This window comes from Buteo buteo, unplaced genomic scaffold (assembly GCF_964188355.1).
Source record: "Buteo buteo unplaced genomic scaffold, bButBut1.hap1.1 HAP1_SCAFFOLD_45, whole genome shotgun sequence".
Classification (NCBI taxonomy): Eukaryota; Metazoa; Chordata; class Aves; order Accipitriformes; family Accipitridae; genus Buteo; species Buteo buteo.
Window position 1 is genome coordinate 404,867 of NW_027439212.1, and position 27,792 is coordinate 432,658.

The 27,792-nt window shown below is 59.0% G+C and overlaps 3 protein-coding genes and 1 non-coding gene across 4 annotated transcripts in view; all 4 read left to right on the top strand.

Annotated features, from left to right (window-relative positions):
• Positions 1-27,792, top strand: part of LOC142027639 (membrane-anchored junction protein-like) — a 300,152-nt gene that overhangs the window by 179,214 nt on the left and 93,146 nt on the right.
• TRNAN-GUU (transfer RNA asparagine (anticodon GUU)) lies at positions 782-875 on the top strand. The gene is made up of 2 exons: positions 782-819; positions 840-875. It is a non-coding gene; the product is annotated as a tRNA-Asn (tRNA).
• On the top strand, positions 1,297-15,895 carry LOC142027633 (maestro heat-like repeat-containing protein family member 2B). Its single transcript, XM_075021929.1, has 22 exons — positions 1,297-1,680; positions 2,204-2,343; positions 3,591-3,713; positions 5,497-5,662; positions 6,049-6,147; positions 6,714-6,865; positions 7,194-7,337; positions 7,856-7,948; positions 8,443-8,512; positions 8,624-8,737; positions 9,197-9,270; positions 9,595-9,714; positions 10,727-10,834; positions 11,028-11,708; positions 11,887-12,028; positions 12,717-12,769; positions 13,209-13,316; positions 13,565-13,684; positions 13,885-14,007; positions 14,840-15,001; positions 15,229-15,351; positions 15,680-15,895. The coding sequence occupies exons 1-22, from the start codon at positions 1,605-1,607 to the stop codon at positions 15,749-15,751; spliced, it is 3,063 nt and encodes a 1,020-aa protein (XP_074878030.1). The 5' UTR covers positions 1,297-1,604; the 3' UTR covers positions 15,752-15,895.
• On the top strand, positions 16,624-23,878 carry LOC142027634 (maestro heat-like repeat-containing protein family member 2B). The gene is made up of 10 exons (XM_075021930.1): positions 16,624-16,992; positions 17,206-17,329; positions 18,265-18,371; positions 18,813-18,965; positions 20,075-20,220; positions 20,467-20,629; positions 20,924-21,099; positions 21,714-21,851; positions 22,048-22,159; positions 22,334-23,878. The coding sequence occupies exons 1-10, from the start codon at positions 16,795-16,797 to the stop codon at positions 22,382-22,384; spliced, it is 1,368 nt and encodes a 455-aa protein (XP_074878031.1). The 5' UTR covers positions 16,624-16,794; the 3' UTR covers positions 22,385-23,878.

The following is a 27,792-nucleotide window of genomic DNA, read 5'->3' on the forward strand; positions in this document are numbered from 1 at the left end:
AGTCAGCCGGGGGGTGTAGGCACCCCTGGCTTGTGGTGCCAGCTACTGGCGTGGGTCCCAGTGCAGCCGGGCCCTGGCTGGGATATCAGGTGGGCAGAGGGTCTGTGCTGGGTGGCTGTGGGGTTCCTGCACCACAAATGTGTGAGTGCTGCACGTTTGCAGGGAGCACCAAGACGGACCAGTCAGCAAGTAGGCGACTCGTGGGGTGGGTGACAGCCGAGGGGACCGATCCTCCGAGGCAGCACCGCCTGAAGGGAGGAGACTGGCAGCCCTCCCCAGCTGTGCTGACCCATGGGAGAAGAAGGTGGGGCCTTCTCCTGGGGCCAGGAGTTTCCTCTAGGCACCTGCAGTGCCGAGGGCTCCGGCAGTCCTGGGAGCTGAGTGTGCCAGGCGCAGGGCAAGCGGCTGAGCTGGGCGTTCTCCAGCGGCAGGCATTTGGACGAGGGGGGCTCGGCGGGAACCCGTCTTGCCCTCCCGCTTCTTCTTGTGCTTCTTGAAGTGGAAGCACTTGTGCAAGGCTCCAGGAGGAGTTAATTTGGTGCCCGCCCTTGCTAATTGCAGGTGGGTGGTCTGCAGCGGGCAGGGAATGGGACAGGACTGCTCGCAGGAATGCCGTGGGAGGGGAGGTCCGTCGCTCAGGGAGACAAGGATGAAGGGTGGGCATTGAGGGTTGTGGTGCTTCTCTTCCCAGGTCACCATTACGCGTGAGGAAGCTCTGCTTCCCTGGCAGTGGCCGAACATCTGCCTGCCCTTGGGAAGCCCTGAGGAGCTCCCTTCGGGAGTCTCTGTGGCGCAATTGGTTAGCGCATTTGGCTGTTAACCGAAAGATTTGGCTGTTAACCGAAAGGTTGGTGGTTCGAGCCCACCCAGGGACACCTCTCCCCTCTTGCCTGCCTATGCCACAGTGTTCTAGCCTTGTTTAAGGTCCCTTCCAACCCAAAGCATCCTATGGCTCTCGAAAAAAACACAGGCTCTTCAGTCCCCTCAGCAAAGCCAGAGGAAGGAAAGAAAACTGATAGCACCAGTTCCTTATTCTGATTTGCCTGCCCAGCTTGGGGAGCAGGGCTTAGCTCCCACCTGAGCTCAAGCCACCACATAATTTGCCTTAGTTCTACTTTCTCTAAAGACACTAACAGTAGCGTGCTCTACAAACATTTCTCCTTCTTCTTGATGGTCCTAAGACTCATTTCTTTACTCTTAGTAAACTTAATTGCTTTAATGTTCTGCCTTTCACCTGACTTGATCCCCATCCACTGCTGCTTGTTCTTCTCCAGACTCCTGCCTTCAGGCACAAGGGCCTGGGACACCCCACCCGTATCAGTCCCCTGCCGAAGGAAAAGTCTTCTCTTCTGAGAGAGAAAAGAAGTCCCAGTCTTCCCAGGGACAGAGCTGGGAAGGGCTGTCTGGAGCAAGTCTTTGCTAAAACTGTTTGAGGACCATGAGCAAATTCAAGGGATGGAAAATCCTGCATTTCTGGGCCTGGGGGGTCCCCAGGGTGCTGCTGCGTCCCCAGCACATGTCCCCATGTCACCGGAGCCCTCTGTGAGGTCACAGTGGTTGGGCTCTACATCTTCCTCCTGGGGCTGGTGCTGCCCCAGTTGCTCATGGCTTTTGCCTGGAGGAGCAGCGTGTCGATCCGTGGGATCCTGCTGCCCATGCGGAGGATGAGAGCGCTCAGAGGTGAGGGGCTGGTGGGAGGCTGGGGTCTGATACGTGCTGGAGGCAGTGTCTGTCCCAGCCGGGTGCTGGGGGCTGCGTCCCATCACCTCTCATCCTGCTGCCAGGCACGTCCCAGAGGGTCCTGGATCCATCCTCTCCCTGCCCTCCGTGAGGCAGCTGGGGACCGCTCAGAGGTGACTTGGGCTGGCCGGCTCTTGTCAGGGCTGCCCAGCCCCAGCCCTGCCGGCCTCTCCTTGCGGAGCCCGTGTCCGTCCCCTGGCCAGCTCAGGGCCCCTGTGCTGGACTCACTCCAGCGCATCGCTGCCGTTCTGTCACTGAGGAGCCCAGGATGGGCCCAGTCCCCCAGGGTGGTCTTCCCACTGCCGCGGTGAGGGGAAGACTCCCTCCCCTCATCCCACTGACTTCCCTCTTGCCAGTACAGCCCAGCACAGGCTGGTAGTGCTGGGGCAGTCTGGGAAGATCCTCACCCCTCCCTGGCGCGAAGCCCTGCAGCCAGCAAAGCCATTTCTTTCTTTTCTTGCAGCTCTCTGCTCATGCGTGCGTTCCCAGTCCAGACCTGCGCGTTCTGAGGACAGAGGCGGTGTGACGGGGACTGTCCCTGCGGCCGTCACTACCTTTGTGGCCGTCGGGACTTCTCTGCTAAAGCGACTGCAAGACCATGAGGTGAGGTGGGGGTTGAGGGCTCCCCTCCATGCCCCTGGCTTCCCCGGGTGCCGTGGCAGAGGGGCGTCTCACCTGACAGCACCTCTGCCCTCCTGCAGGCGCTTTGTCCCCAGGCGCCGATCCTGCTGCTCAAGCTGGACTAATGCCATTGCTCCCCACTCCTTTCCCCGGGAGCTCCCAGTGCTGGGGCTCCTGCCCGTGCGAGGAGCAACACTGGGCCCCAAGGCGCAGGGTGCTCACGGCTTCCCCTCCTCGGGGCATGGTCTCGTTCCCATGCCTTCCCCTTTGCCACGGTCCATTTGGATCTCTCAAATGTACAGGACAACATACGCTGTGATTTCAACTTTATTTCATGAGCTCAGTAAGAAATACAATGAAAAAACATGACAGGGGCTCAATTCCCTTCTCCCAGACTCGTCTATCACCTGAATTCACTCCTTCACCAGTCAAGTCATAAGGTTTCATAACTTATAATCTGTAACTCTTAATATCGTGCACCTATGAGCAAAAAAAAGAATTTTTTTGCTATGAACCTATGAGCCAACCGAGAGAGCGCTCACCCTTCCTCCTCCATCACGGTGTGGGCGTCCCCTGTGTCGCACCGGGAAGCATGAAAGCCTCAGCAGTTCAGCTGCTGTTGGATCTGCTTCAAAAGCTTTTTGAGTAAGCTGATGTTTTATACCCTCCAGCTTGGAGGCTGGGTCTATACCATTTCCTTACGTTAGTGGATTTTGAGGAAACTGCCAGACAAAAGGTAATGGCTGCCGGAGACAGCCATCCGCAGCTGGTAATGGCTGCATCATGGCCCTTTAGCTCTCTCTGGCCACGCGTCCTGCCTACGCGGTGCTCTCGCTTTGACCTAATGGTGCTGCTCCCAGCATACACCAGGCCTTAGCAGGAGCTGGGTTAGCCAAAATCTAGGCAGGAGTTGAGTGAACAGTCACACCCTTCCTTGTCCGGCACTTTCCCCCTGACCTCCGCCATCCCCCGTTTTCAGGAGTGACCGCCCAGGCTCCCATGTGGCCTTTTGCCCCGGTGGAGTCGATCTCCCTGTCTGACTCTCTGCTCGTGTCAGAGGCACCGCGGAAGATCCTGCTGTTCCCCGTGGCTGTCCTGACCGATGCCTGCAACTCGTCCCTCGTGCCCGTGTCACGCAGATGATTTGGGGGGCAGCAGGTCTCTGTCGTGGCTCCCTGGGAACAAGGGCAAAGCAAGTCCCATCACTCCCCTTTGTGGTCCGTCCCCAGGGTGACCGAGTGGAGACGTACCGGGAGCTGGAGAGCGTCTTGTGGGGAGACGACGGCTGTTTGACGAGTGGCGTTGTGAACCGCCTGATAGCAGAGGCGTTGAGTGACATGCGAGCAGCCCAGGTGAGCTTGTTCTCTTTCAAGGCCACCCAAGCAGCCTGCCTCTGCCCCTGGTTTTGGGGGAAATACAGAGTGGCGCAGAGATGTTCCTCAGTTGTTCAGACCCAGCAGAGGTCCTAAGGGAGAGGCTCTGGGGACTCGTCGTGACAGGGAATTTGGAGAGGGGAGTGTTGTGTTAAAGGGTAAAGACTTTGGGCAGAAAATAACCCCCCTTGCGTTCCAGCTTGTCTTTAGATGTCCGAGGGGCTGGGGGCGGCTAGGCTTAGATTCTGGGTGATGCCCAGTTCAGCACTGTAAGTCCGGTCGCGTTCAATATGTTGAACTAACACGATTACGGACGCACAAATAGCGCACTGTACTTTCAGTTTAGTGGCGTTCAATGAACTATCACAGCCAGACTTAAGGAGCTTGGTTGCATTCAATGAACTATCACGGCTAGATTTTAATGAATAGTACAGTTTATTAAAGCAACAGGAGTACAGGTTCTTTTGGATTGCCGATGATAAATACACTGTCTGCAAGGCACGTGCAAATAATAATACAGTCGACTACAAGCGCATTAAATTATGGAAGGAAAAGAGCTCTAAAGAATTCTAAGTTTCCCGGGAAAGCACTCGGTACAGCCGAGTGTTCGAATCTCACCCAAGAGGTGTCCCTCTGGGGGGAAGAGAGGTTCAGCCTGTCGACTGACCCCAGAAGGCAGTGATGTCCTCCCAACTTGTCCACGACGGTATCTTCCCTAATAGTCACCCTTTCTTTGGGCCTTTTTACACTATTTTCCTATTTAGGTGGAGCTCGAGTGACTCCAGTCATGCATGCCTTTACTTTGATTGGTATTAAGTTCTCTGGCTTTGCTTTTAAAAGGACATGCTAGAAAAAAATTCAGAGCGCAGGCTCAGTGAGGGGTGGTTGCACTTTGGAGGCGGGTAGCTTTTGGGATGGAGGTGTGTTTTGGTATTCTAATGAGCAAAGTTCACCCAGAGGACGTGATGTTGCGTGTCAGTACCCCAGGACAGGGCACTTAGGAGATAAATCAGAAGTAGGGCAGTAGATCGACAGAACCCCCATGATTTTACCTCCTTGCTTCCGTGGATTCAATGCAGGGACCTACCCTTCCTATCGTTCCAGTTCCCTATCCCTGCGATAACATCACAGAGACTGGCCGTGGCGTCTCCGCTCCACTCCACCCTCCGTGTTACTTCTCTTAGGGTCAGCACACCAAACTGCCTTGGTGTTGCTAACATCTAAGGTTGCAGGTTACATTGCACAGAGAATTATTAGGGAACCAATTCCTTGCGTGTCCACTGCATTCCACCCTGGAGGTTTTGCCTTCCCTCAAGGGGGTGCGGGGAACATACTGATAAGTCGCTTCTAGCAGTCACTCCACAGGGAGGCAGGGAACTGTGCAGAGAAGCGGACTCGGGGCTGTTTCTAACTGAGCGACAGCTGGGTTCAAGCTCAACACTGTTTGTCCTGCTTTGAGGAAGGGCCGTGGCAACCCACCAGCCCCACGGAGAGGTCCCAGGGGGGTCTTGAGTCTGTGGCAGTTTGATCCTGGCATCTGCATGGAGAGGGAGAGGAGGCAGCAGCACAGGGCTGTTCTGGGGCAAAGCCTCCCTCATCTCGCCAGGGAACTGCTCGCCTATCCCAGGGTACAAGAGGCAGCAGCCGCTCGGCCCCGAGCACAGCTGTCCCGAGGGGTCTTGCAGAGGAGATGGGGTCATTCAGCCTGCCCTAGTGCCTCAGCCTTTTTCTCCGGAGTGTTTAACCTGTGACGCTTTTGCAGGGTGTGACAGGTGACGTGAAGATGGCCGCTAGTGACGTCCTGGTAGCTCTGGCCCGCTCCCACTTCCACTTTGTCATGTCCGAGCTCCAGAGCCACCTGAAGGCCATGAGGAAGGTCCCTGATGAGATTGTGCTCCTCACCTTGGGCAAAATGGCCCGCAGCTATGGTATGGCACCCTGGGCCTTGGGTAGAGATCTGTGATAACAAGGAGAAGGGATCCTCCCCCTCCCTAAACGCCCTGTGTTGAACTGGGGGGCTACGGAGTTGCCGTGCCTCCTTGCTCCGCGCCAGGGCCAGTTGGCAGCTCTGCCTTATCAGCCCGATCCCAGTTCCCAAAGGGTGGGAACCTGTTGGAGACAAACCCGCGGGGTCTTGGCCCCCCACCGTCCTCCCCGTTTCCCCAAAGGGCTTCCCCCCGGGGAAGGCAGCCCGTCCCACACCCTCCGGCACGTCCTGCGTGGCCCAGCAGCCCCAGCCCTGGCAGGGATGGACCCCAGTCTCCCGTGTCTCTCACCGACCCTCTCGGTCCCTCTGTCCCTGCCTCCTCTGCAGCCCTGCGGTGCATCCCCTTTGTGGGAATGACGCTGCTCGCCCTGCGCACCGTGCTGACCCAGGTGGGGAGCGGCGAGGTCCTGCATGCCATCTGCAGTGGTGAGTGTCGGCTCCTTGGCTGGGGTCTTAGGGGCAGGGGCGGCCTTCGATGCCTCCATGTGATCTCAGAGGGAACGTGGTGGGTGTGAGCCCGGGGCAATCCCAAACTGCAGCGAGTGTGTAGGAGGAGCGGGGGAAGGCCAGGAGGTTTCTGTGGGCGGGACGCGGCAGCGCTGCACGGAGAAACTCCTGGGTCCCTTCCCACGGTTTCTGTTCCCCCGCTTCCCTCTGGGATTAAACTCCCTACTCTGAAAGGGCGAGTATGAGGGAAGGGAAGGGAAAAGGGAAGGGAAGGGAAAAGGGAAGGGAAGGGTGTGCAGTTGGAAATGCTGGAGGGGAAGGGGCCGTTGAGGAGGAGAAGGTGCGATGGGTGTGAGGAGGAGAGAAACGGTGGGGTGTTTGAACCCAGGCACCTCAAGAGCACAGATTGCCCTTGGATCCAGATCCAGATCCAGGGAAGCCCTGCTGAGCCTGGGACCGTCCTTAAAGCAGGCTTGGGCGTGAACGCAAGGTACCGTCCCTGCTGCAGACTCTCACATGCTCCCTTTTCCTTTGTCCTGGTGCAGTCCTGGAGCAATGGTCGAAAGGAGTCAGTACATACCTCTGCAGCTGGGAGCAATGCCCCTTCCCTCGCAAGGGGGTAGCACAGTTCTGTGAAGCCATTTACCCGGTCTTCCGCTATGTGGTGGCAAATTGGCTGGACTGCAAGGAGGAAGAGGTGAGAAGTGCTGCTTTCCACGCCCGGGGCTGCAGCAGGGATGTCCATGGCGCTGGGTCCGTCTGTGCCCAGTGGGGTGCGAGCAGAGGGCCGAGGGGAAGGGGGCTTCCCGACGGGAAGCAGCCGAGCCTTGGGGCCTTTCTGCAGGGAGGGCTGGGGTAGCAGGGTGGGGAAGTGCTCTCTCTCCTCTGGAGCGAGCCCTTCTTCTGCAGGGCAGAAGGGAAAGGGAAACCCCTCCCAGTGGGAAGGGCAGACCGGTGTTCAGGGGATGCTGAGCACTAGGCAGACCTTCAGCCCTCCAAGCGGAGCCTCTCCCTTCCCTCTTCAGGACAAGCAGGCTGTCCTCGGGGCAGTGGCTGCCATGCTGGGGGTCCTTCTGCATGAGGAGCAGCACCGAGAGCAGACCTGGGAGCAGCTCCTCTGGCTCCTGCAGCAATACCAGGAGGTCCGAGACAACTCCCGGCTCACCGAGGTGAGATGTTGCGCAGGGCCTGGCGTGGCTGCTGGGGTGGGTCTGCGCGAGTGCTAAGAGGCACTGGGGAGCTGTGGGGTGCCAGGAGGAGCTGGGAAGCCCTTAGAGAAGGAACAGGAAGAGCAGAGGAGGCCTGAGGTTTCCTGGGCTCTTTGGGCAGAAAAGGAGAAACCCGGGGCAGGGCGGGAGGGAGGCAAGAGTCCCTGGGGCTCATCTGCTCAGGAAGGGAGGCACTGCCAGCTCCCTGGGGCTCTGTGTGCAGGAAGAGCTTTGCCCGAATGCCCAGGGCCATGTCCAGTCCCATGCGGCGACTGGCGAGGTCTGATGAGTGGGAAACTGAGTTGTCAAGCCCGGGCTCCGTTCCGAGGAAAGAGACCCTCTTGATGCTGCTCTGCTCGTCAGGCTTTTCCCTGGGAGCTGATGTTAGGGGCTCCCCTTATCCCAGACGTGCTGGGTTTCTCCATTCCCAAGTGCCTTTAGGTGGCTTGAGCCTCCTCTTCCCCCCCGTTCTCTTGTAGAGCCTCAGCTATGTCCTGGAGATCCTGGAGGGAGTTCAGACCCCAATGCCGCAGGGCACGGCTCTTGCCATCAGCACCGCTGTGCGCCGCCAGGTAAGGGGAGCCCTGCGCCCTGCCGCAAGCCTGGGGCCTGCACCCATGATTGCCACGGAAGGGAAGGACCTGCCGGCTGGCAGGGCAGAGCAGGGCGTTCCTCCACTGGGACCTTCCTGCAGGCCTGGAGCATGCCAGGACTTCGATCCAGGTGCCATCTTAAGGCTGCAGGAGGCCTGATCCTGGCTGTTTGGAACGGGCCTGAGCGGCAGCCCGGTTCCCACAGCCATTTCCCTCTCGGCCAAGTCGCAGGAGGACTCTGGAGCGCCAGCACCCTGAGGGCAGCCTTTCAGCGCTGCTCAGCCTCAGCTCCTGGGCAGCCTGGGCTGCCGCAAACCTCTGTGTGTGCCCGGGGCCACCGTGGGGTGGGCTGGGTTTCGGCTGTGGGTCCCATGCCCAGAGTGCCCAGGGAGAGGAGAACGGAGAGCGCCATTACTTTTCGGTCCCTCTCAGCACTGATGCCGCTTTCTCTAAAATGGATCTTGCTCCCACAGCTCCCTGATGTGACCGAGGAGGCTGGCCCGGCCCAGAAGGCAGTGCTGTCCCGCTGCATCATGCTGCAGGGTAAGGAGAGGAGACTGGGCGATGGCCCGCCGTGCCGTGGCAGCTCTCTCCCTGTCCTTGGCTGTTGGGGACAGCTGCCTGCTGATGCAGAATGCGATTTCTTCCCCGCAGCACGAATGCGCCCCGAGGAGACAGGCATGTTTCTGCACTCCCAGCTGAGCGGTGGGAGTGAGGCCGGTCGCGTGGCAGCCCTGGGCCTGCTGGGAGCGCTGGCCCGCGCTGACGGTCAGTGCCACAGACCAGGGACGCAAGGCAGGGGTTGGGGCTGCTGGGCTGACAGCAGGAACGGGCCGAAAGTGGTGCACCTGCACCCAAAGGGAGCTGCGAAGAGCGGGTCCCCCAGCCGAGCTGACGCCCCGCAGCAGGGCTCTCCCCCGGCAGTTAGAAATGCCGGCACACCAGGGACGGCGCTCCACGGGCGTGTAACACAGGCAGGCTGGTGGGCGGGCAGGTGGGCTGCTTTGCACAGGAGCTGCTCGTACCCGTGCTGTTTCTCTTGTTCTCTCTGTTGCCATAGCCTTCGGTCCCTGTAAAATAGCCTCTGGAAGTGGGGTTGCTCCGACTACGCCGCTGCTTCCCGTGAAGCCAGTCAGGCCCCGCTCTTCTGTCCCATTGGAAGCTTCAGGGGATCCCTTCTGCCACTGGGGCTCTGCCTCAATGCACACCTCTCCGTATCTCTTCCAGCACCTGCGGTGAGAGAGAAGCTGCCCCAGCTGGTGGAGGCCATGCGCTCCTTGTGCAGTGACCCCAGTGCCCAGGTGAACTGGTTTGGGAAGAGAGGGTGCCACCAGGGGAGGCAGAGAAACCCTTTCCCTTGGGACAGAGCCAGAGGGCCTGGGGAAGTGCTGGCGCGTTGCCCAGGTGGTGGCTGATGGCTCCTCCCTGGGGAGAGCTGGCAGGGCAGAGCGGGGAGGTCTCTGGGCTCTGCGGGGCAAATGCCCGTCCAGCCTGGTGCTGAAGCCCAGCCCTGACGCCAGGAGCGAAAGCTTCTGCCGTGGCCTTGCCACCTCTCTGCGAGCCACAAAGGCGCAAACTCTTTGGGTTTTGAACAGGAGGGTCATAACCACACTCTCCCCTGGCAGGTGCGGAGGGCAGTTCTGGAGTTCAGCAGGGAGCTGCTCAGCTCCGGATCCCAGAGCTGCTGCCCATGGGATGTGGTGGGGCACATCTTCAGCGAGTTCAGCCGGACCTCGGGCACACTGGTAAGGGCAGAGCAGGACACCCAGGGCTGGTTGTTTTGACCAGTGCCTGGACCGTGCTGAGGGCTCCTGCCGGCGGCCTTGGCCTTGGAGAGCTCCATGCTGCAGAGCCATCGGCGCTGGCACTGCCGTCAGAGCCGCTTCCGAATGGCCGTTCCTCGTGGGTGTCTGTGCCGATGTTGGTGGAGATGTCAGTGGATGATGTGGGTTTACACCTCGGCATGCCACCCAGCACTGTGGTGCCGAGCTGTGCCCACGGGCGCCTTCGGCAAAGCCGCCTTGCAAAGGGAGCGTCTTGTAGGGGCAGGACATCTTCCGTCCTTAAATGCTGATGGACGGTGAGCAAAACACAGCCAGTGCGGACAGGTGGGCCTGGCTAGAGGAGCTTTCTGTGGTGTTCTCGTGCTCTGGCCCTCCAAAGCACACCCTGCCCATCCAGTAACAGTCTGGGGGCCCACATCCCTTCTGGCAAGGGGACGGGCCGTTTGGCAGTCCCTGTGGTGAGCGTTTCCCAGCATTCAGCTGGGTGCCCAGGAGGTGAAAACTGGGGATGGCCGAGCCTCCCGCTGACTCGCCGAGGACATTCCCTCTGGCCGCACCTTCCCTCTAGCTGGGAGATCCATGTGCGTCACTCTGAGGCTCGGGGAGGCTCTGCTTTGGGAGCAGGGCAAAGGAAAGGGCTTCTGGGTGCTCCTCCACATCTGTCGGGCTGGGTGTGCTGCCTCCAGGGCTGGCACTGAGCACAGCCTTGCTGAAGGGCACGTTCCTCACCTCTGCTTTGGTGGCACGACAGCAGCATTTGGGCCCCAGGGGACCGAGTCGGCAAGCAGCGGCACTGTCTGCTCCCAGGCTTCCCAGTCCTTCCCAGGGTCTGGGACCCGGTCCTCGAGCTGGGTCCGTCTGGCCATCGGGAGGGGGGCAGGCACAGGAGCAAGAAGAGCACTGGTGAGGGGTGCCTGAGCCTCATCAGTTGGGAGCTGAAGGTAATTGGGGGTTTGCCAACTCTGTCTTACAGGTGGCAGGAGGCCTTTTTGCCTGGGAAAACCCAGAGGATGGAGCAATTCGAGCCCTGTGCCTGGACATCGTGGGCTCACTGGACGTCACTCTGAGAGGGATGACCAAAGTAAGTTGCCCTCTGTCCTGCTGCTGTGGCCGCTTCTTGCCTTCAGGACATTTTTCCGTGTGCTCCCCCATGCCCTGAACCTGTCCCCTCCTGCGCTGAAGCGCACCAGGCTCAGTGAAATGCAGACCGTCCTTTTCGTCTTCGCGCTGAGCGGAAATGCCAGTGTGGCGAATTGCCCGGTTCTTCTCTGCAGCTCCTGTGGCCGAGGCTGCTGCAGTACGTGGTGCCAGCCCAGTACAGCGGCATGCTGATCCCGCTCTCCCGCTGCCTCCGAGCCCTGGTTGAGAGACGGGAGAGAGCGGGGTGCGAGGAGGAGGAGCCGGATGCCATGGACTCCCAGGAGCAAGGTAGGAGCCCCAGCGAGTGCTGCTGCTGGGTTTGGCCAGGGGTCAGGCCAGCCCGCGTCTCCCTGCGCCCCACCAGCCCTGAGCAGGAGCCCAGGAAAAGCAAAGGGCAGAGACAGGCTCTGCTGCTGGGCACGAGGGGCTCTGCCCTGCGTGGCCCCTTGCCCGGCGCAGAGGCCTGGCTCTCCTGCTCGCAGCGCTCTCCTGGTGAGCCGGGGCTCGCTCCTGGCCGTGCTGGAGCTGCCTTCATCTCCTGCTGGGCAGCCCTGGGGAGCCCCCCAGCCAGCGCTATTGCAGCGCAGCTGCTCTCAGCCCTCAGCCCTGTGTGGGGCTATCGGAGGCGTGAGGCTCGTCGGCTCACCCAGCCTTTCTGCCTCCCCACAGCCCGGCTGCCGGCTCCCCAGGCCCTGCTGGCTCGACTGCTGGTGAGTAGCGGGGCCCTGGGGAAAGAGCTTTTCTGGCCAGGGGTGGTGGGAGATCCCGGGGTAGAGATGCTGTTGAGGCCAGCGCCGGGAGCCCCCAAGGAGGAGGCAGCATGCCCGAGCCCATCAGGGATCCCACTCCGTTCTCAGGGCTGGCAGCACCCTGGGTGAAGCCGTCGGCTGCCTGCTGCCAGCCAAGCGGCACCGAGCTCCCTCCCGAGCTCCCTCCTGGGAGAAGCTGTGGCTCTGGCGGCAGGAGCGACCCTTCTCTCCTGCCCTCCTCTAGGTGGTGGCGGCAGCTCCTTACCCGAGCCGCGAACGCGCAGTCGCTGCCTTGCAGCTGCTGCAGGCCCTCCACGGCAGGATCCACAGAGGCTTGGGGGCGGCGTGGGCGACCGAGATCCCCCTCCTGCTGCAGTACCTGGAAGGTAAAGTGCGGGTGGGGAGGGAGAGGCTGGAGGGGAGGGAGGGGGGCAGGAAAACGCAGCTGCCTGGCGCGACGGAGGGCAATTGTCCCCAGTTCCCCAGCACTTGCTCTGCTGCCTTTCCCCTTCCAGGGAGCCGGTGCTGAGGCTGGGGGCAGCTGTCCCCTGGCATCAGTTCGGCCCAGGGGATGGAGGGGGCCGTTGATGTCCCCTCGGAGGGCAGGTGTTGGCATCACCCAAGGATGGTGTCTGGGAGAGGGACGTGACTGGTGCTCCTGGAGGGGGTGCAGCCCTCGGCTTTGGAGGACCAAGTCCCCAGGCCAGGCGAGGTTTGCAGCAGCTGTCCTCGGCAGTAGCCTGGGAGAAGGGCTGGAAATGGGCAAAAGGCAATGGGTGGTTCGGGAGAAAATGTGTGTTGGGACTGGGTGGTTGGAGTTGTTGTGGGAGCTGCAGTCGCTCAGTGGGAATCTGCTGCGGCCAGTGCGTCCTTCCCCAGATTGAGTCAATGCCTCTGACGACCGCCCCTGGGATCCCTCCTGTGTCTTTGGCCTCGCAAGGGCTTTCGCGTAGGCCCTCTCTAGCCTGATGGCCTGGGACTTTTGGGAGGTCGGACTGCAGAGGAGAGCGCCAGACTCGTCTTTGGTGTGAGCTTAAATAGCTGCGAGAGCTTTTGCTTCCTCTTGCTTCCTAGGCAGAACTGAGAGCTCCCTGGCCTCTGCAGAGTGGGAGCGCCGTGTGCTTAAGGTATAGCATCCTTGCGGGGGGTGTCACAAATCGAGGGGGGAGAAGAGGCAGCAAAGTTGTGGGAGGAAGCTCGGGGCTGCTTGTGTAGGCACCAGGAGGTGGGGGCACCTCCTGAGCACCCTGCGCCTCCCCCGGCAGTAGGTGCCTGCCCACTCAAGAGGAGCTGCTGCCTGCACACGTGCCACGGCTGATGGCTAATGCCCTCTAACGCTGTGGCACGCGCCTTAGCGCTGCCTCCTCCTCTAAGTCCGGCCTGCCGGGTGGTCTCACATGAGGCATTAGGAGAAGAGGGAAGCTGGTGAAAAGAGGCTTGGGTGGGGTGAGGGAGGAGACTGCCGTTCCCGGCAGCTCTCCCCCGCAGCATCCCGGGACACGTGAGCGTGGAAAGGGCCCTGGCCAAGGTCTGGGGAACACTCGCTTCCTTTCCCGTTCACACCAGTTTCTGCGAGCGTCGCTGGAGCCCGTGGAGGACAAGGCCTGGACCGTAGGCCTGAGCCAGGAGCTGAGCCAGCGGCTGGGCAGCTCTGCTGCCGGCTCCTGGGAGGAGGTGTGTGTCCTGCCCGGCACTGGGGCTGGAGCTGGCGCTGGTGCTCTGCCCACGCAGGCAGATTTCACTGCTTTCCTTTCCCTCGTCCCCAAAAGGCGTTTCCCCTGGGCTGCCCCAGCGGCTGGCCACAGCCTGGCATCGTGGCCGGCTCTGCCTGCTCCCGGAGGTGGTGGGGTCCATCTGGGGCCAGCCCTCTCCTGACGGGTCGGGCCATGACTGCATCTCGGGCTCGGCTTCTTCTCTTTCAGCTTTTCCTGTACAAGGCTCTTGGGACGGTGCTGGCAGCTTGTCAGGACCTCAGACACGTCCAAGGGCAGGTGCTGAGGTTCCTCCAGGAGACAAACCCTGTGGAGCTGTCTGAGGCCAAGGTGAGGTGATGCTCCTGTCCTGAGCAGCCCCTGGATTTTCCTGGGGGAGAGGGAGGGCTGCTCCTGGCCCAGCTCCAGACCTCCTTCCTTTCCCCGTTGCTGCTGTTTCCGGCTTGCTGCAACGTCCTGCCTGGCCACGGTCGCTGGCCACGGCTGAATGCCTGGACTGGAACCGACTCCCCGTTTCTCCGTGGTTGCAGGGAATGATTTCTGTTGTGTCCCACGCTGCCGAGAGCCACTTCCACCTGGTCTTGGGCACGGTGACTATGTTCTCTGCCGCTTTCACCAGAGACTGGTCCCGCCAGGCTTCCACGGGCTGGGAGGTAAAGGAACGAGGGGCTTGCTGGTTGGCTTTCCTTTTTTGGCCTTCTTTCCACTTCTACACCTGCAGCAGCCACCCTGTGGCAGCTGCCTTGAGATTAACCTTCTTGGAAGAGCTACCCGAGACCTGTGTTTCAGAGGGGACATCCTGGCCTTGGGGCCCCTGAGGGGTCTCTGGAGAGGATGGGGTTTGGCACCTGGTGGATCAGAGCCACCCAGCTGGGGCAGCTGCAGCAGTTGCTTGCTTGCTTGCTTGCTCGCAGGCACATTGCCCTGACTTAACTTCAGCAGGAGCTGGTGACAAGGGGGTGGGCACAGTGTGACACTCTGCCCCTTCCTCAAAGCTGAGGGCTGGGAGCAGGAGCCTGGTGAGGTCTCGTTGGCTCTGCTCCCCACCTGGGGGCTGTGGGGAAGCCTTTCTGGGCAGGGCAGGGCCCTGCAGAGAGAGCAGTGCAGCCTGGCCTGGGCAGGTGAGCAGACCGGGCTCATCTGCGCCACTGACCCGCACAGGCTGCACGGCTCTGAGCAGGACCGTGACAGGCTATGTCGGGTACCTGTCCGCAGAAAGGTTCCAGACAGCTCCCCGGCCTCTCGAGTCAGTGGTATAACAGCCAGCAGCGTGTGTGATGCTGGCTGCACCTCCTCCCTCTCCGAGAGAGAGAACTCAAGCTGCGGGGTGGGAACAACTCCCAGCCCCAGCACTCGCAGCTCGGGGAGCTGCTGGGAGGTGCTGGGGGAAACAAAGAGCTGGCGAGGGTGCGGGGCAGGGCCTGCCGCAGGAGCCCGCCGCAGGAGTCCCGGGGCTGATGTCTCAGGGCATCTCTGTCGACACAGGTACAGCGGCGGCAGAAGATGGAGCGAACCCGGACCATTCGTGCTGCTCTCATGCGCACCTACAGCGGCATTGCGCTGCATGCCCCCAGGGAGCAGCTGCTCACCTGTGTGGATAAAGAAATCATGGGCAACATCCTGAGGCTCTCCAGAGATAAAGAGAGGGTAGGAGCACAGGGCGCGTAGGGTGGGGATGCCCGGGTGCCCCAGCTCCGGCCCCTCGGGGCTGGGGTGTACCGAGATGGGCGGTCTCTTCCTAAAGACCTCCCAAGGAGGGGTTTGTCCTCAGTGTCCAGATGCAAGCCCTCTGTGGCTTCTCCCTGCCCGTGCTCCTCTTCCACCTCTCAGCCCTTCAAAGAGTTCAAGGGGTGCTTTGCTCTCTTTGGCCTCAGGACTTGCAGCTCAAGCTCGCCCTGGTGCAGAGCATCACCGAGGTCAGTTGTGCCATCCAGGCTGTGGGCGACTGCGGCAGCTTTGAGCTCTCCTTAAAGCAGGAGGCGATGCGGACCCTGCTGGTGAGTGTCCGTAGCTGGAGCCGTCACACGGGGGAGTTTTGGGCTGTGCCGTCAGCCTGGTTTCCCCAGAGGCATGATGGCCTCTCGGCTTCACGCGAGCTCCTGGAGCTGTGTCCGCAGCTGGTGGGGCCCTTGGGTGCTGGTACTGGGTGGCTGTGGCTGAGGAGCAGGGTCCCTCCTGCAGTGCCTTTGTGCCTTTGGGGTTCCGTGGGGGAGATGGGGCAGCGTCTGCCCAAGCCTGGCAGCAGAGCCTGTCCCCGGGGCGGCGGGAGGGCTGTCCCGTGTCCCTGCCCGCTGCCAACTCTGCACTTGTCTCTGGGACTTGCAGGACTGGATAAAGAGGGAGCCCTGGGACTCCCTGGTGTATGGAGTGTTTCAGGCCCTGGAGGAGTTGAGGTGAGGTCTGTTCCCCAGGCTCTGGGCACTCCCAGTGTGCCCCAGCCCAGCTTGAGCATGGGGCCAGGAGCTGCTGGGGCTGTGGAGTGGGAGGGTGTTCCCCATTCCAGGTGTCTCCCAGAAGAAGGGAGCCCCAGGGGTTCCTTAACCTGGGGGGGGTGGGGGGGTTGCCTGCTGCCTGGGAGGAGGTAGGAATTGCTGGAGCTGAAGGCAGTGCTCGCTGGCATGGGCTGGGGGGGTTGGATTTGGGGCCCTCGATTAGGAGGGACTCAGTTGTGGTTTAAACCACCCTGGAGAGGGCTAGTAAATCCCCTTTCTGTTTTGTCTCCCTTCTTCCTCTGGCCAGCAAGCTGAGGCCGCCTCTGAGCAGGAAGGAAAAGGGCAACCTGCTGGCAGTGTGCTGCCAGAGTGTTTTGTCCCATCCTTCCGAGGAGCAGATGAAAAAGGGAAGGAAGAGTGTGAGGGCAGCTGTGAACATGGAGGTACCCACCGGCCAGTGCCTGCCCACCTCTGGGTCAGGATCCCACCTCAGCACGCCCTGGCAGCCCCCATGATGCATAGCCTCAGCTCTCCTTTGCTGCTTTTAGCTTCTGCACAGGAGAGGCATGGAAGATCTGGGCCACCTCATAGAAACCCTTCTGGAGGCTGAGGCGGCCTCTGCCTGCTTTTGCAAAGTGTTCCACGTGAGTAGCCACGGGGCAACAGGGAAAGCGTTGCCAGGGCAGAGAATCGAGACCTTAGTGGGTGATAGGAGGTGGATACCTTTCCTCCAGACAAATGGGGCTTTGGCTCCTTGCTCTGGGGCTGTGCATCTGGCCGGGGCTGGGGGTCAGGAGTGCCTGGCCACTGCAGCCTCAGGACAGGCAGCGAAGTGGGCCCTGGTGGAGGGAAAGCCAAGAGCCAGCCCTGAGCTGGGCGAGAGCAGCCCTGGGGGGAAGGCCGGAGCAGGGAGACGCCAGCAGGGAAGCAAGACCTGACACAGGGCAGAGGCGGCTGCATAGCGCGAGGCGGTGAAGGCTGCAGGGCCGGTGCTTGGTGGGGCGGGGGATGCGCCAGGAAGGGGCCAGAGAAGAAGGGAGAGGGAGAGGGATCTCGGGGAGAGAAAGATTCCTGTTGCGAGAGAGATGCCCCCTGCCCCAGGTCCTGAAGGGCTGGCTCACCTCAGCCAAAGAATGGGAGCGGGAGAGAGCCCTGCGGGTTTGCACCCACGTGCTGGGCGCTTGCAAGGAGCGATGTGAGCTCACGGTGAGTAGGGACCCTCCGCGTGCCCTAGTGCCCCATTCCCACCATTCGTGGCCCTGGAAAGGAGCCCTGCCCAGCTGGGTGCTGGCTTTCGGGGCCCCTGGGATTATGGGGCAGCCCTTCTGCCTGGTCGCTGCCCAGGGAGCAGGCTGGGCAGTAGAGGCGAGCGGGCGCTGGGACTGCCTGCAACCTTTTTCCTGCTGCTGTCCCCTGCAGAGAGGATGTCCCTACAAGCAGTTCGGCTCCCTGGTGGGACTGCTGGGGTCTCTGACCAGCGACTGCCTGGACACGTGCCACCAGAGGGCATGGGTCTGCCTTGGCTACCTTCTCCAAATGCAAGGTGAGGAGAGCAGGCGCTTCCCAGCCTTGCTCAGCCCGATCCTCCCTCCCTCCCTTCCTGGCCTGGCGCCACCGGGGTCCCGTGGAGGGAAGGGGGAGGCAACGTGCTGGGCTGGTTTTGTGCCCCCACCCTGTTAGCCCTCTGCCCCCCTGCCCATCTCAGGAAGGATCCCTGAGAGAGTGTTGCCGAGTCCCACCTCCCCGGGGCGTGCGTGAGGTTGGGTGGTCAGGGCCATCCCTCACTGCTGTCTGAGAGCAGGACGTCGTCACCAATGCTGGGGACTGTCCCCCTCCACGTCTGTCCCTCTCCACGGTCCAGGCAGGAGAGACAGAGGGTGGTCAGACAACTCGCTCGGATGAGGTCCCCGACGTTTCAGAGGGTGCCTTCCCCCTCGCTCCCTGCCTTCAGCCTGGAGAGACAGGCAGCTACCCAGGCAGTCTCCAAAGTCATCCCTGGCAGGGAAGAAATCTCCTGGGGAGCACAAGAGAGGAAGCCAATTTGCTGCCCAGAGCAAACTGGGCAGGGAGGAGGGATCTGAGCTGCAGGCCCAGAGCGTGCTGCAAAGGGTTGTGTTTGCACCCTTTCCTCTTCAGGCAGCAGGGTCTGCCTGTGCTGAGGAAGTCACAGGGAGGTTTCCTGCCTCCCAGAGACGATGGCGGCCTGTGTGGGAATAGGGGACGCAGCTGCTAGGAGCAGAGGCTGCTGAAACCCTGAAGCCCCAGCAAAAGGTTTAAGGAGGAAGAGGGCTCTTTCCAGCCCGGGGTTTGTCAGCCATTTATCAGGCTCAGGAAATCCCGCTGCCCCAAGTTCAGGAGGGCCCTGGCTTTCCCTGTGGCCTTCCCTGCCACCACGGGGGTTCTCCTTTATTGGTATCTGGGGCCAGAGGTTGGCTTTCTGTAGATGTGACTCCTCTTCTCTCCTGCTGTTTGTTCCAGCCAAGAGCATGAAGGTGCCGCAGGCAGATGAGATCCGGTGCCTTTGTGAGGAGCTGAACAGCCCGGACACCGAGACTTTTGCGGAGACCTGTACCCAAATAACAAAGGTAACTGGTCCCGAAACAGTGGGGTGGGGGCCCAGCTCCTGGGCTCCTGCACGTCTCCCTGCTCCCCTCCAGAGTCTCTGTCTCCAGAGCGGGCTGTCCAGGACAGCTGTTGTTAGCAAGTAGCAGGAGGCTCTGAGGCAAGACCATCCTTTAAGGCACGCTGGAGCAGACACCGTGATGTGTGCGTTTGCACACACGTGTGTGTGCGTGAGTGCTCTTGTCAGAATACCAATTTGGTATATAAGCAAACAACAAGGGGGTAGACACTTCCAAATCGGTTAGCTGCACCAGATGTAAACAGCACTGTAGGCACAGCAGGAGGGCCAAGAGACTGGCCCCTCCGTGACTGCTGAACTAACAGTCCCGTCAAGTTGCCTTTCCTTTCCGAATCGCTGGGGCAGAGCTGTGATGCGGGCTCTCCTGTTCCTGACTTCTCTCCAGGCTGTTTGCAGGTGCATCCCTGCAGCACAGGCTGTGGACTTTCTGACTGCCATCCTGGACAGCTTGCTGCATGTCATGCCCCCACGTGCAAGAGCAGTGAGAAAGTGGGTGTTCATCTTCCTGGTGGAATGCAGAGAGGAGATAGTCCAGGAGGTAAAGGAGAGCTTTTTTTCCATTAGACTTCGTCTTTTCTCCTGTTGGCTGTTGCACTGCACCCTGTGCAGTTGGCATGGGCTCAAGAAATGCCGCCTGTGTGCCGAGCCAAGGGGCTCCTGATGGTCCGAGTCGTGCATTAGCACCCGCTGCTGGCGCCTGCTCCGGCTGGTGACAAGGCTATGGGCACTTCTTGTCCAAAGGCTGCCATTGGTCCGGGTCCTTCCCATGAGTGAGGCACTGGGAGGCACCAGCCTTGCCATTCCTCCCCTTCCTCTGGGGTCACTGTCAGTCCTCCCTGCCCTGGGACCCACCTCACCCTTCTCTTTCTTCACTGGTCCCCAATTCCATCTACTCTGAGCTTTGCTGGGCACGCTAGGTTTTCCACAGGTTGCATAGTTGTTCATTGCTCTCACTGCTTTCCCCGACTGTGGTGTTACCCAGCCTGTGAGGTGCCCTTCCTTTAGCCACTAGTTGCTGCCCATCTGTAGCCTGGGAGCCTCTGGCCTCGTGCTGTGCCTGCCCTTTCAAGGCTCCTGTTCTCCTCTGCTCACGCTCTGCTGCGCTCCGCTTGGGCTCTAGGGCCACCAGTGGCTCAAGCAGTGCAGACTAACTCAGTCTCAGGAGGGTAGAGGCAAGGAAAAGCGTCCCTGGAGAACGGGGTTCCTCTGGAAGGAGACACGTGCGCTTGCAGAGGCCCTGCAAGGCATCTGCGGGGTCTCAAAGAGCGTGTTTGGTCGTGGTCTTGCATCGCTACGGACACATGGGGAGAGTTAGCCAAGCGCTGAGCGTGAAATGGGTCCGTGTCCTCTGTGTGCACACAGGGCACGCAGCCGCTCATGGGGTTGGGCCTGGGCACATGCAGCGACCGAGGCTGTGCATGTGAGCGTGTGCATGCGTGTGCGTGTGTGCATGCAGGTGCACGATTGCCAAGAGCACACTGGGCTCCAGATGTGAGCCAGGGTCAGGCAGGGTGGAAGGCGTGAGGTTTCGAGCTGGATCTGGACTCTGTGTCGAGGCAGCAGGCATCGCTCATGTGCCGAATGACTCTGCCTGGGCCCCACAGGAGGGGGTAAAGGAGCCCTTCTTTCTCCTCTTCTTCCATTCAGGTGCCAAAAATCCTGAACACCCTTTACAGCTACATGCAGCAGAGCACCCACAGGCCCTTCCTGCTCCGTGCAGTGTTTCTCCTCACCCGCTTTCACCAGGAGCCTGTAATCAGCAGTCTCCTCCAGAAGAGTCTGCTCATGGACAGGTACGGGCACTACCCACCTCCCCACTGTAGTCAAACAGGGACCCTGCAGCTTCCTTGCCCTGGGGGGGTCCGGTTGAGAAGCAGGTCTTTTTTTTCTGCCCAAGCAGTCTGGAGTGTTGCAAGACTGCGTGCTTGTGTCTCTGCTGTGAGTGGGGCATTGTAAGCCGCACTGCAGGTGAGGAGGTTTGAGGGCACCGCAGGACCGCAAGGATACGGGCTCAGGGGTGAACGTCTCTTCCCTTGCAGTGACACGGTGGAGCTGTGGAGGAGCCTGGGGAGAAGCATCCTTGGGATTCAGATCCTGAGGTGCTTAGTGGAGAAATTAAACAGAGCAGGAAACGACCGCCTGGGGACGGACCCCTCCCCTTGTGAGCAGCACAGCTGTCAGACTGCTCTGGAGACTCTGACGGTACGTTCAACGGCAGACACCTTTCTGCAGCTCGGCATCTGCTTGCTAACTCACGCTTGGGCGCAAGGGAGTCAGGTGCCCTTTGCGGGTGCCCGTGGAGATTCGCAGGGCGCTGTGCTGGGCCGGCCTCAAGGAGTGTGGGGAGCCAGGGCAGTTTGGTACTCCTGAGCCACAAGGCTGTCGCAGAAGTGACAAGTGCGGACAGTGACCCCCCACCCTGGGCAGGCGGGGGAACCAGGCTGGTGGGAAAAGGCCTTCCCTGAACAGGTGGTTCTTGGTCATGTTTCTCTGCAGATCACCCGTGCCATCTCCGAGGTGGTGTTTGCCCTGAGGAGCACGGAGGAGCTCAGGCGACTGCTTCCCCACCTCCTTCCCAGCCTGCTCAGGTGGGCCAGTGAAATGCTGGGTGGGGAGAGGCAGCTTTTGCTCATGACCAGCTGGAAACAACTGCATGTGGAGAAGCCGTGCAGGTAAAGAGCCGAAGGGGCAGATGGAGGGGCTGGCTTCAGTTCCCCGTGCCAAGGCATGTGCCTTTGTGGGGTTGAGGGAGGGCTTCGCCTGCCCCACTTCCTAGATGTGGAAAGCGGTCGTCGCGGTTGGTTTTACTTCTGTTCCTTCGTGGAGCAACTCCAGCTCCCAGGCAGGAAGGTCTTACGCAGCTCATACTGCGGATGGCCGTCCTCTTGCCTCCTGCATACCCTTGTGTGCACAATAGCATTGCACTCCCTCAACGGACCCCCGCTGGAGCAGTGACTCTTGCGGGCACTGGTGTCATTCTTGGCCAAAGGCTGGTGGGAAGAGGTATGAGGTGTTGGCCTTGGTTGACACCTAGCGTGGAGTCAGTCTAGAGGCGTGGGTTTTCTTCTGCTTCGGTGGGTCTGGGGCATGAAGAAAATGCCAGTGTCGTTAGCTGCAGTCTGGAAGGCTGTGAAGCATCATTCCAGGGGTATTTAGCTCTGCTGCAGATCAGTCTTCCCCGAACCTGCTGCGATTTGAGAGTTCTTGGGGTTTCTGGCGGTGGTGCTCTTTGGACTTGTTTTGTTTGATTGGGTTTGTTTATTTTGCACTTTGTTTCTTTTGCCAGGATTTTCCTTTCAGCTATAAAGTTGGTGCTGGGCAAATGCATGGCGCAGAAATGGACGCAGCTGCTCGAGATTTGGGGAGTGTGGGCTCGCCTGGAAGTCCCCGTGGCTCACCCTGAGGGGGTGCGTCTCCTGACCAGGTAAGAGCCCCAGGGATGCATCTGGCCAACTCCTGCAGGGCTGTGCCCAGGGAAATGGCCGCTGGGACCCTCCCGGCGTGCCCGGGAAGCCGTCGGGAGCTGAAGAATAGTGTCTGCATCAGCGCAAGTGAATTTTGGAGGCCCGGCCTGTGGCCTTCCTGGGTAACTGTGTCCCTCGCTTGTGACCCCTGCGCAGTGTCCTGCTCAACGCTGGAGTCGTCTCCCCCTGTCTGGTGAAGAACCTCTTGCCGTGGCTGAATTCCTGCTCAGTTCAGCTGCGGATGACAGCTACAGCTTTCTTTGCTGAGGTAAGGCAGGAGATGGGGAAGGAAGGGGTCAGAGGACTTTTACCGAGATACTGCTGCTTGGGATGTCTTTTTTTGTGGGAAGATCCCTGGCGAACGGGTCCCTGGAGCGGGGTGGCCAGGGGAGCACCTGGCCGGGACCAGGTCCCCACGGCGCTGCCTGTGGTGTTGTTCCAGATCTCTCGGGACCGCAGGACGACAGGGACCTCCGAGCGAGGCAGGCACTAGAGCAATCCCTCCGCAATACCTGGCCCCAGCCAGCACCACGGAGTTAATTAAAGCTCATCAAAAGACACCGAAAGGGGAGTGTATCTGTTCTTTCCCTAATAGCACCCTGGCAGCTGGTGAGACAACGTGTGGGTGACACCGAGGCTGGGGGCTGCCAGCTGTGGGGCCCCTCTCAGATCTTCCCGGGCTGGGGACAATGGAGTCATGCCAGGACAGAGCCCAGAGCAGGGGTCTCCCCGTGGGGTCCTGGGGCCTTGGCGTGCCCTCCCACTGCCCATGGGGATCCCCTCGCCACCCCTCCCACCGCGGCACGACCACCTCCAGCACCAGCCCGCGCTGGTGCAGGGAACAGCCCGCGAGAGCCCCGACCGTATCGCCACAGCAGGCTTCGCCCTCCCGGTGTCCCATCACGCTGGGACCCCCCACAGCACTGCCCAGTGACACACTGGGGGGAGTAGGGGGCACTGGGGGGAACCGAGGGGGTCACAGGAGGTTACAGGTGTGTGGGCAGGGGGCGGAAGGGGGGCACTGGGGGACGAGTGGGGAATGGCGGGGGGACCTTAAAGGGTCAGCAGCGGCACAGGGGCCGAGCAGAGGGACGGAGAGTAGCATCTGGCTGGCCCATCGGACCCCTGCCCGTTAACCCAGGCCCCACTGGTGCTGTTCCTCACCCCCAGCGAGCCTCCGCACATCTGCAGGGGGCAGGGGCAGCTCCACACAGGGAGGCCACCAGCAGAGACGTGGTTTTGTCCCTTGGGCTGCTGTGCACGCTGGCCCGGCTGCGAGCCCACGTGAGCCTCAGCCCCCTGTCCCGCGGGTCCCACCACACGCGCGTGACCCAAACGGAACGCTCTGCAAAGTTCGCTCAAAGGAAGCACGTGCTTCCGCCTTGCCCAGTCCTTCCTAAAGGTGTTCCTTGGTAAAGGTGAGGATGTAAGCGGGAACGGAGCCCCTTTCTGGGTTGAACAGCAGGCTGAGGGGGGCTCCTGCTGTGGCGGGGGCACCGGCAAGGGCCAAGCTGGCCAGTCTTCCTTCGTCCCGGTCTTCAGAGGTGGCAACCTCCTGCGTGCTCTGGGCTGGCACAGCCTTGCCCGTGAGCCAGAGGAAGCTTCCCTCTCCCCGAGTCCAGAGTCCTGCCCCATACACGGCACCCTGGGGCAAAGGGCAGAGGAACCAAGAGGTTCCCCTCCTTCGCAGGGTCCCCAGCGTCAGCTGTAGCATCGCGCCTATCCTTTGTAGTGCCCAGAGCCTCCTGTTTCGGGCCGAAATCCTCGGTTTTCGGGTCCAAACCCGCCTTTGATGACCCCCAGCCTTTCCTCAGGGCCCACAGCTCCATGCTGAGGCTCTCAGCCCTAAAGGTGGAGTTCGTTGCCTGGCAACCTCCACCCAGCAGTCCCTGGGGAGTCAGTGGGCCCAGGACAGCCAATCGCATTTGAGGAGGCGGGGGCAAGGCATGTGATCGATAGGTAACCCACCAGTCAAGCTTCGAGGCCTGCAGGAGAGGTGGCAAGAGGGGAAAAAGCCGGGCTCCCTGCCGGGTGTGTGTGGGGGGGGGGGTGTTGGTTGGAGGCGGGGCATGCCCGCTCCACCAATCACAGCTGGCAAGAGCAAAGCAGAGATGACTGATGAGCCGCCTGACCCATCACTGGATGGGAGGAGCGATCTCATGCAGCCAATCGGAGGAAACATCGCCTCAGGGAAGGGCGGGCCCCAAAGCAGGGCACAGTGGCAGCCGAGGGGACCGATCCTCCGAGGCAGCACCGCCTGAAGGGAGGAGACTGGCAGCCCTCCCCAGCTGTGCTGACCCATGGGAGAAGAAGGTGGGGCCTTCTCCTGGGGCCAGGAGTTTCCTCTAGGCACCTGCAGTGCCGAGGGCTCCGGCAGTCCTGGGAGCTGAGTGTGCCAGGCGCAGGGCAAGCGGCTGAGCTGGGCGTTCTCCAGCGGCAGGCATTTGGACGAGGGGGGCTCGGCGGGAACCCGTCTTGCCCTCCCGCTTCTTCTTGTGCTTCTTGAAGTGGAAGCACTTGTGCAAGGCTCCAGGAGGAGTTCATTTGGTGCCCGCCCTTGCTAATTGCAGGTGGGTGGTCTGCAGCGGGCAGGGAATGGGACAGGACTGCTCGCAGGAATGCCGTGGGAGGGGAGGTCCGTCGCTCAGGGAGACAAGGATGAAGGGTGGGCATTGAGGGTTGTGGTGCTTCTCTTCCCAGGTCACCATTACGCGTGAGGAAGCTCTGCTTCCCTGGCAGTGGCCGAACATCTGCCTGCCCTCGGGAAGCCAAAGGCAGAAATCAAGCAAGCAGTCGGGATGGAGTTGCAGGAATAGTCGCCACCTGTCGACCCCAGCTGTCGCCCCAGTTCATTCTCTGTGTGGAGAGGCAGTTCAGGGTGCCAGGAAAAGGTAATTTAAGGGATCTCCACTGCTTATCGGTTCTGCTGACTCTCATGACTTTACTGGCATTGTGGCATTTGGTGCTAATGCCAAAGCTCTTGGGGAAATCTGTGTCAGGGTATTGGCATCTCTTAGGGTTGTGATCCTGTGGTAGGGGGGAAAGCTAAAAAAATGAGACACAACTGTAAGTAAAGAAGCAACATTGAGGGGGGGGGGGGGGAAATACATTTTCCCAAAACACTTTTGAGGTTTAGGGATTTGGTTTGAGAACTCTTGTTTTGGTGACACACTTGCTAATAAGTCCAAAAAGAGATTTATCTTTGCTTTCATTGAGATTTTGACTTGAGTGCAGTTAGTGATCTGCTGAAACCTTAAATCACTCCTGTCATCTGACCAATTCTCTGTTTTGTCTCTACTACTGAGCTGATTTTCTTTTCTCAAATGTGGCATAAAATTTGTATGTACTTCCTGGAAATTGAAAGATTTAACAGTGCTTTGTGGAGTGCTATTCAGTCGATGGGCGCATGGCACACAAGAATTTAGGGGTAAAAGTTCTTTTAGAGGTTCTGAGGGTTATGGTCCTGCTGAAAGATTAGTGAGAAATTCAGCTACACAGTTGTCAGGACTCATAAAACTTGCCAAGACTGCAAATATGTGATGTCTGGGCTTTGGTGTTGACTAAGCACAGTGCAAACACAGGTGGATACAAAAGCTGGAAACAAGAGCTTAGGCATAAAAGAACCAAACCAAACCAAAAGCCAAGATGATGGAAGAGAGAAAAATGTCCTGCCAAAAATACTCCTTTAATTATTCACCGACAGAAAAGACAACTTCCAGAAGAGATTGTCTTCCTGGATGCAACTGTGAGAAGAAACCTAATTACTGAACCAAAATAGTACACATCTTGTAGGATGATAATAATGCATTAAGTATAAAATAAATAAAAAGGCAGAAGAAGCCATGCTGTATTTCCTTCAGATTGTGGATTGCCTCTCTTCCAAAGATACTAGATGTTTATCTGCCCAGTACTAACAGCACTTAAATATTATTTGCTGTTTGTAAATGAAGTATTTGAATTGGAAGTAAAGGCTTAAGATTATGAAGCTTTTCACTGCCAACAAAATGTCTAGGTGCTGAAGGAGCTGGCTGCTTGCTGGTCCCAGGGTGCAGGTAAAGCTACTTTCTGATTATCAGAGATGAATCAGAATCTCGGACATTGCCTGACTCTTCATCATCTCGGTATCGTGCTGAATATCAGTAGCAGGCAGGGAAGGGGGTTCTTGTGTCCCTGTCTGAGATGCCAAATTGTGATTTCTGCTCTCTGTCCCAGGTACGTGCCTGTGCAGGCAGCTAGATGGGAGCTTTCCCTCTGCAGAGCACGGCTCTCTGCGGTTTGCAGAGAATAATGTTTTCTACAGCCTTGTTTTCAGCTTTAGGCAGGTCTGGCTTCATTTTTCGGGGGAGGCAAGAAGGCTTGCCTTCTGGGAGTGTGTTTCACCACTGTCCCATTTTTGCTGAGGTCCATGAGTGTCCCTAGTTGTGAGTAAAGGAGCCCTGGTGGGACTGTGGGCTGGAGATGTGCTGCTTTTTGCCCCTTCTGCCCCTCCTCTGAAGATCTGATAGCAGAAGTGTCTTTGAGACAGGTTTTTTGACCTGCTTCAATGCAGTAATGGATTACTGAGAAGCAGCAGTACCAGGGAGTATGAATGCAATTTTCTCTTGCATGATTTGGCTGAAGATCAGAAATGTGCTTCACTGAATAGGAACATTGTTGATTAAAATGGCATGACTGTTGATGCCATATTACAGCGGTATCTTGCAGTGTTGGAAGCTCAAATCTATCTTTTCGTGTTAACTTAAAGCTTAAACTCTGAGAAGACTGTAGGAATTTAAAAATCACCCTCTGCAACCTATGCAGACCTTGAGGTATGAGCCAGACTGAGAGGAGTGAAGAAAATGTGTTCATGCTTTTTTATCCAGCTGAAAGAGCTCTGTATAGCTTTAAATGCTGTTGCATCTCATTTTTAGTTGAATATAAGCAGATGATAATAGATTAGGTGTCAGATATCTTGTGAGGGCAACTACCTGGCAATGACATATTATTAACAGTAGTTTAAATGATTGCACTTGTTTCAGAACAAAAAGTGGAGTTCTGTCTATTTTTAATCTGAGTTTCTGAACTATCTGATTGGAACTTAGTACTGGGGAGGCCTTCAATACAATTTTTTTTATGATGATCACTAGAGTGTGATGGTTGTCGGTTATTTTTAGGTGGTGTGGTCAAATCAGAGGTGTTGAAAGCTTACCCCTCATCTAATTGGGGTGGGTTTTGTTTGTTTTCGGTGCTTATTTCTTTTGGAAAAGCTGAAGATTAAAATCTCTCTGTATATACCCATGCACCCCTTCTCCATGGTGTTTACATAAATGTTTAGGCTGTTTTCCAGGCTGTTTCCTTCGTGCAAGACTGGTTGGAATCACCTTAAAACACCCTTTTACCCAGCACCTGCGAGGGAGGACCACAGTGTTTGGGGACCTCGGTGGTCCCAGTGCCTGAGGATGGTGTGTGCACACACACACACATTTGTCTGGGGTGTTCCTGCAGCTCCCTGGGACTGGGCTGTAGCCAGGGCCAGGGTTTGTGAAACCCCTTGTCTGAAGATTTCTTGGGACCACAGCACCCACAAGGGCAGGAGCAGAGGGACAGGGAAGAGAAGCATTTAGCAATATTTAGCAGGGGCTCTCACCAAACCAGGCTGATCCACTCTCCAGCTTCTCCCTTAACTTGGGGGGAATCTGCTACCACAGATGTTTCTGGCGTTTGCCGCATCGGGAGGATTGTCAGTGGGCTGCACTGGGAGCAGGTTATGGGAAATAAGAGCCTGTAATGGTCAGACTACAATGCTGGGAGATTTTTACAGTAATGCCCGTGCTGCAAGAATCCAAAGGTCAGAGAGGAAAATTGCAATACCAACTTCAATTAGTGACTAAGAAAGGGAATGACTTTCATGATGTGTCAGAC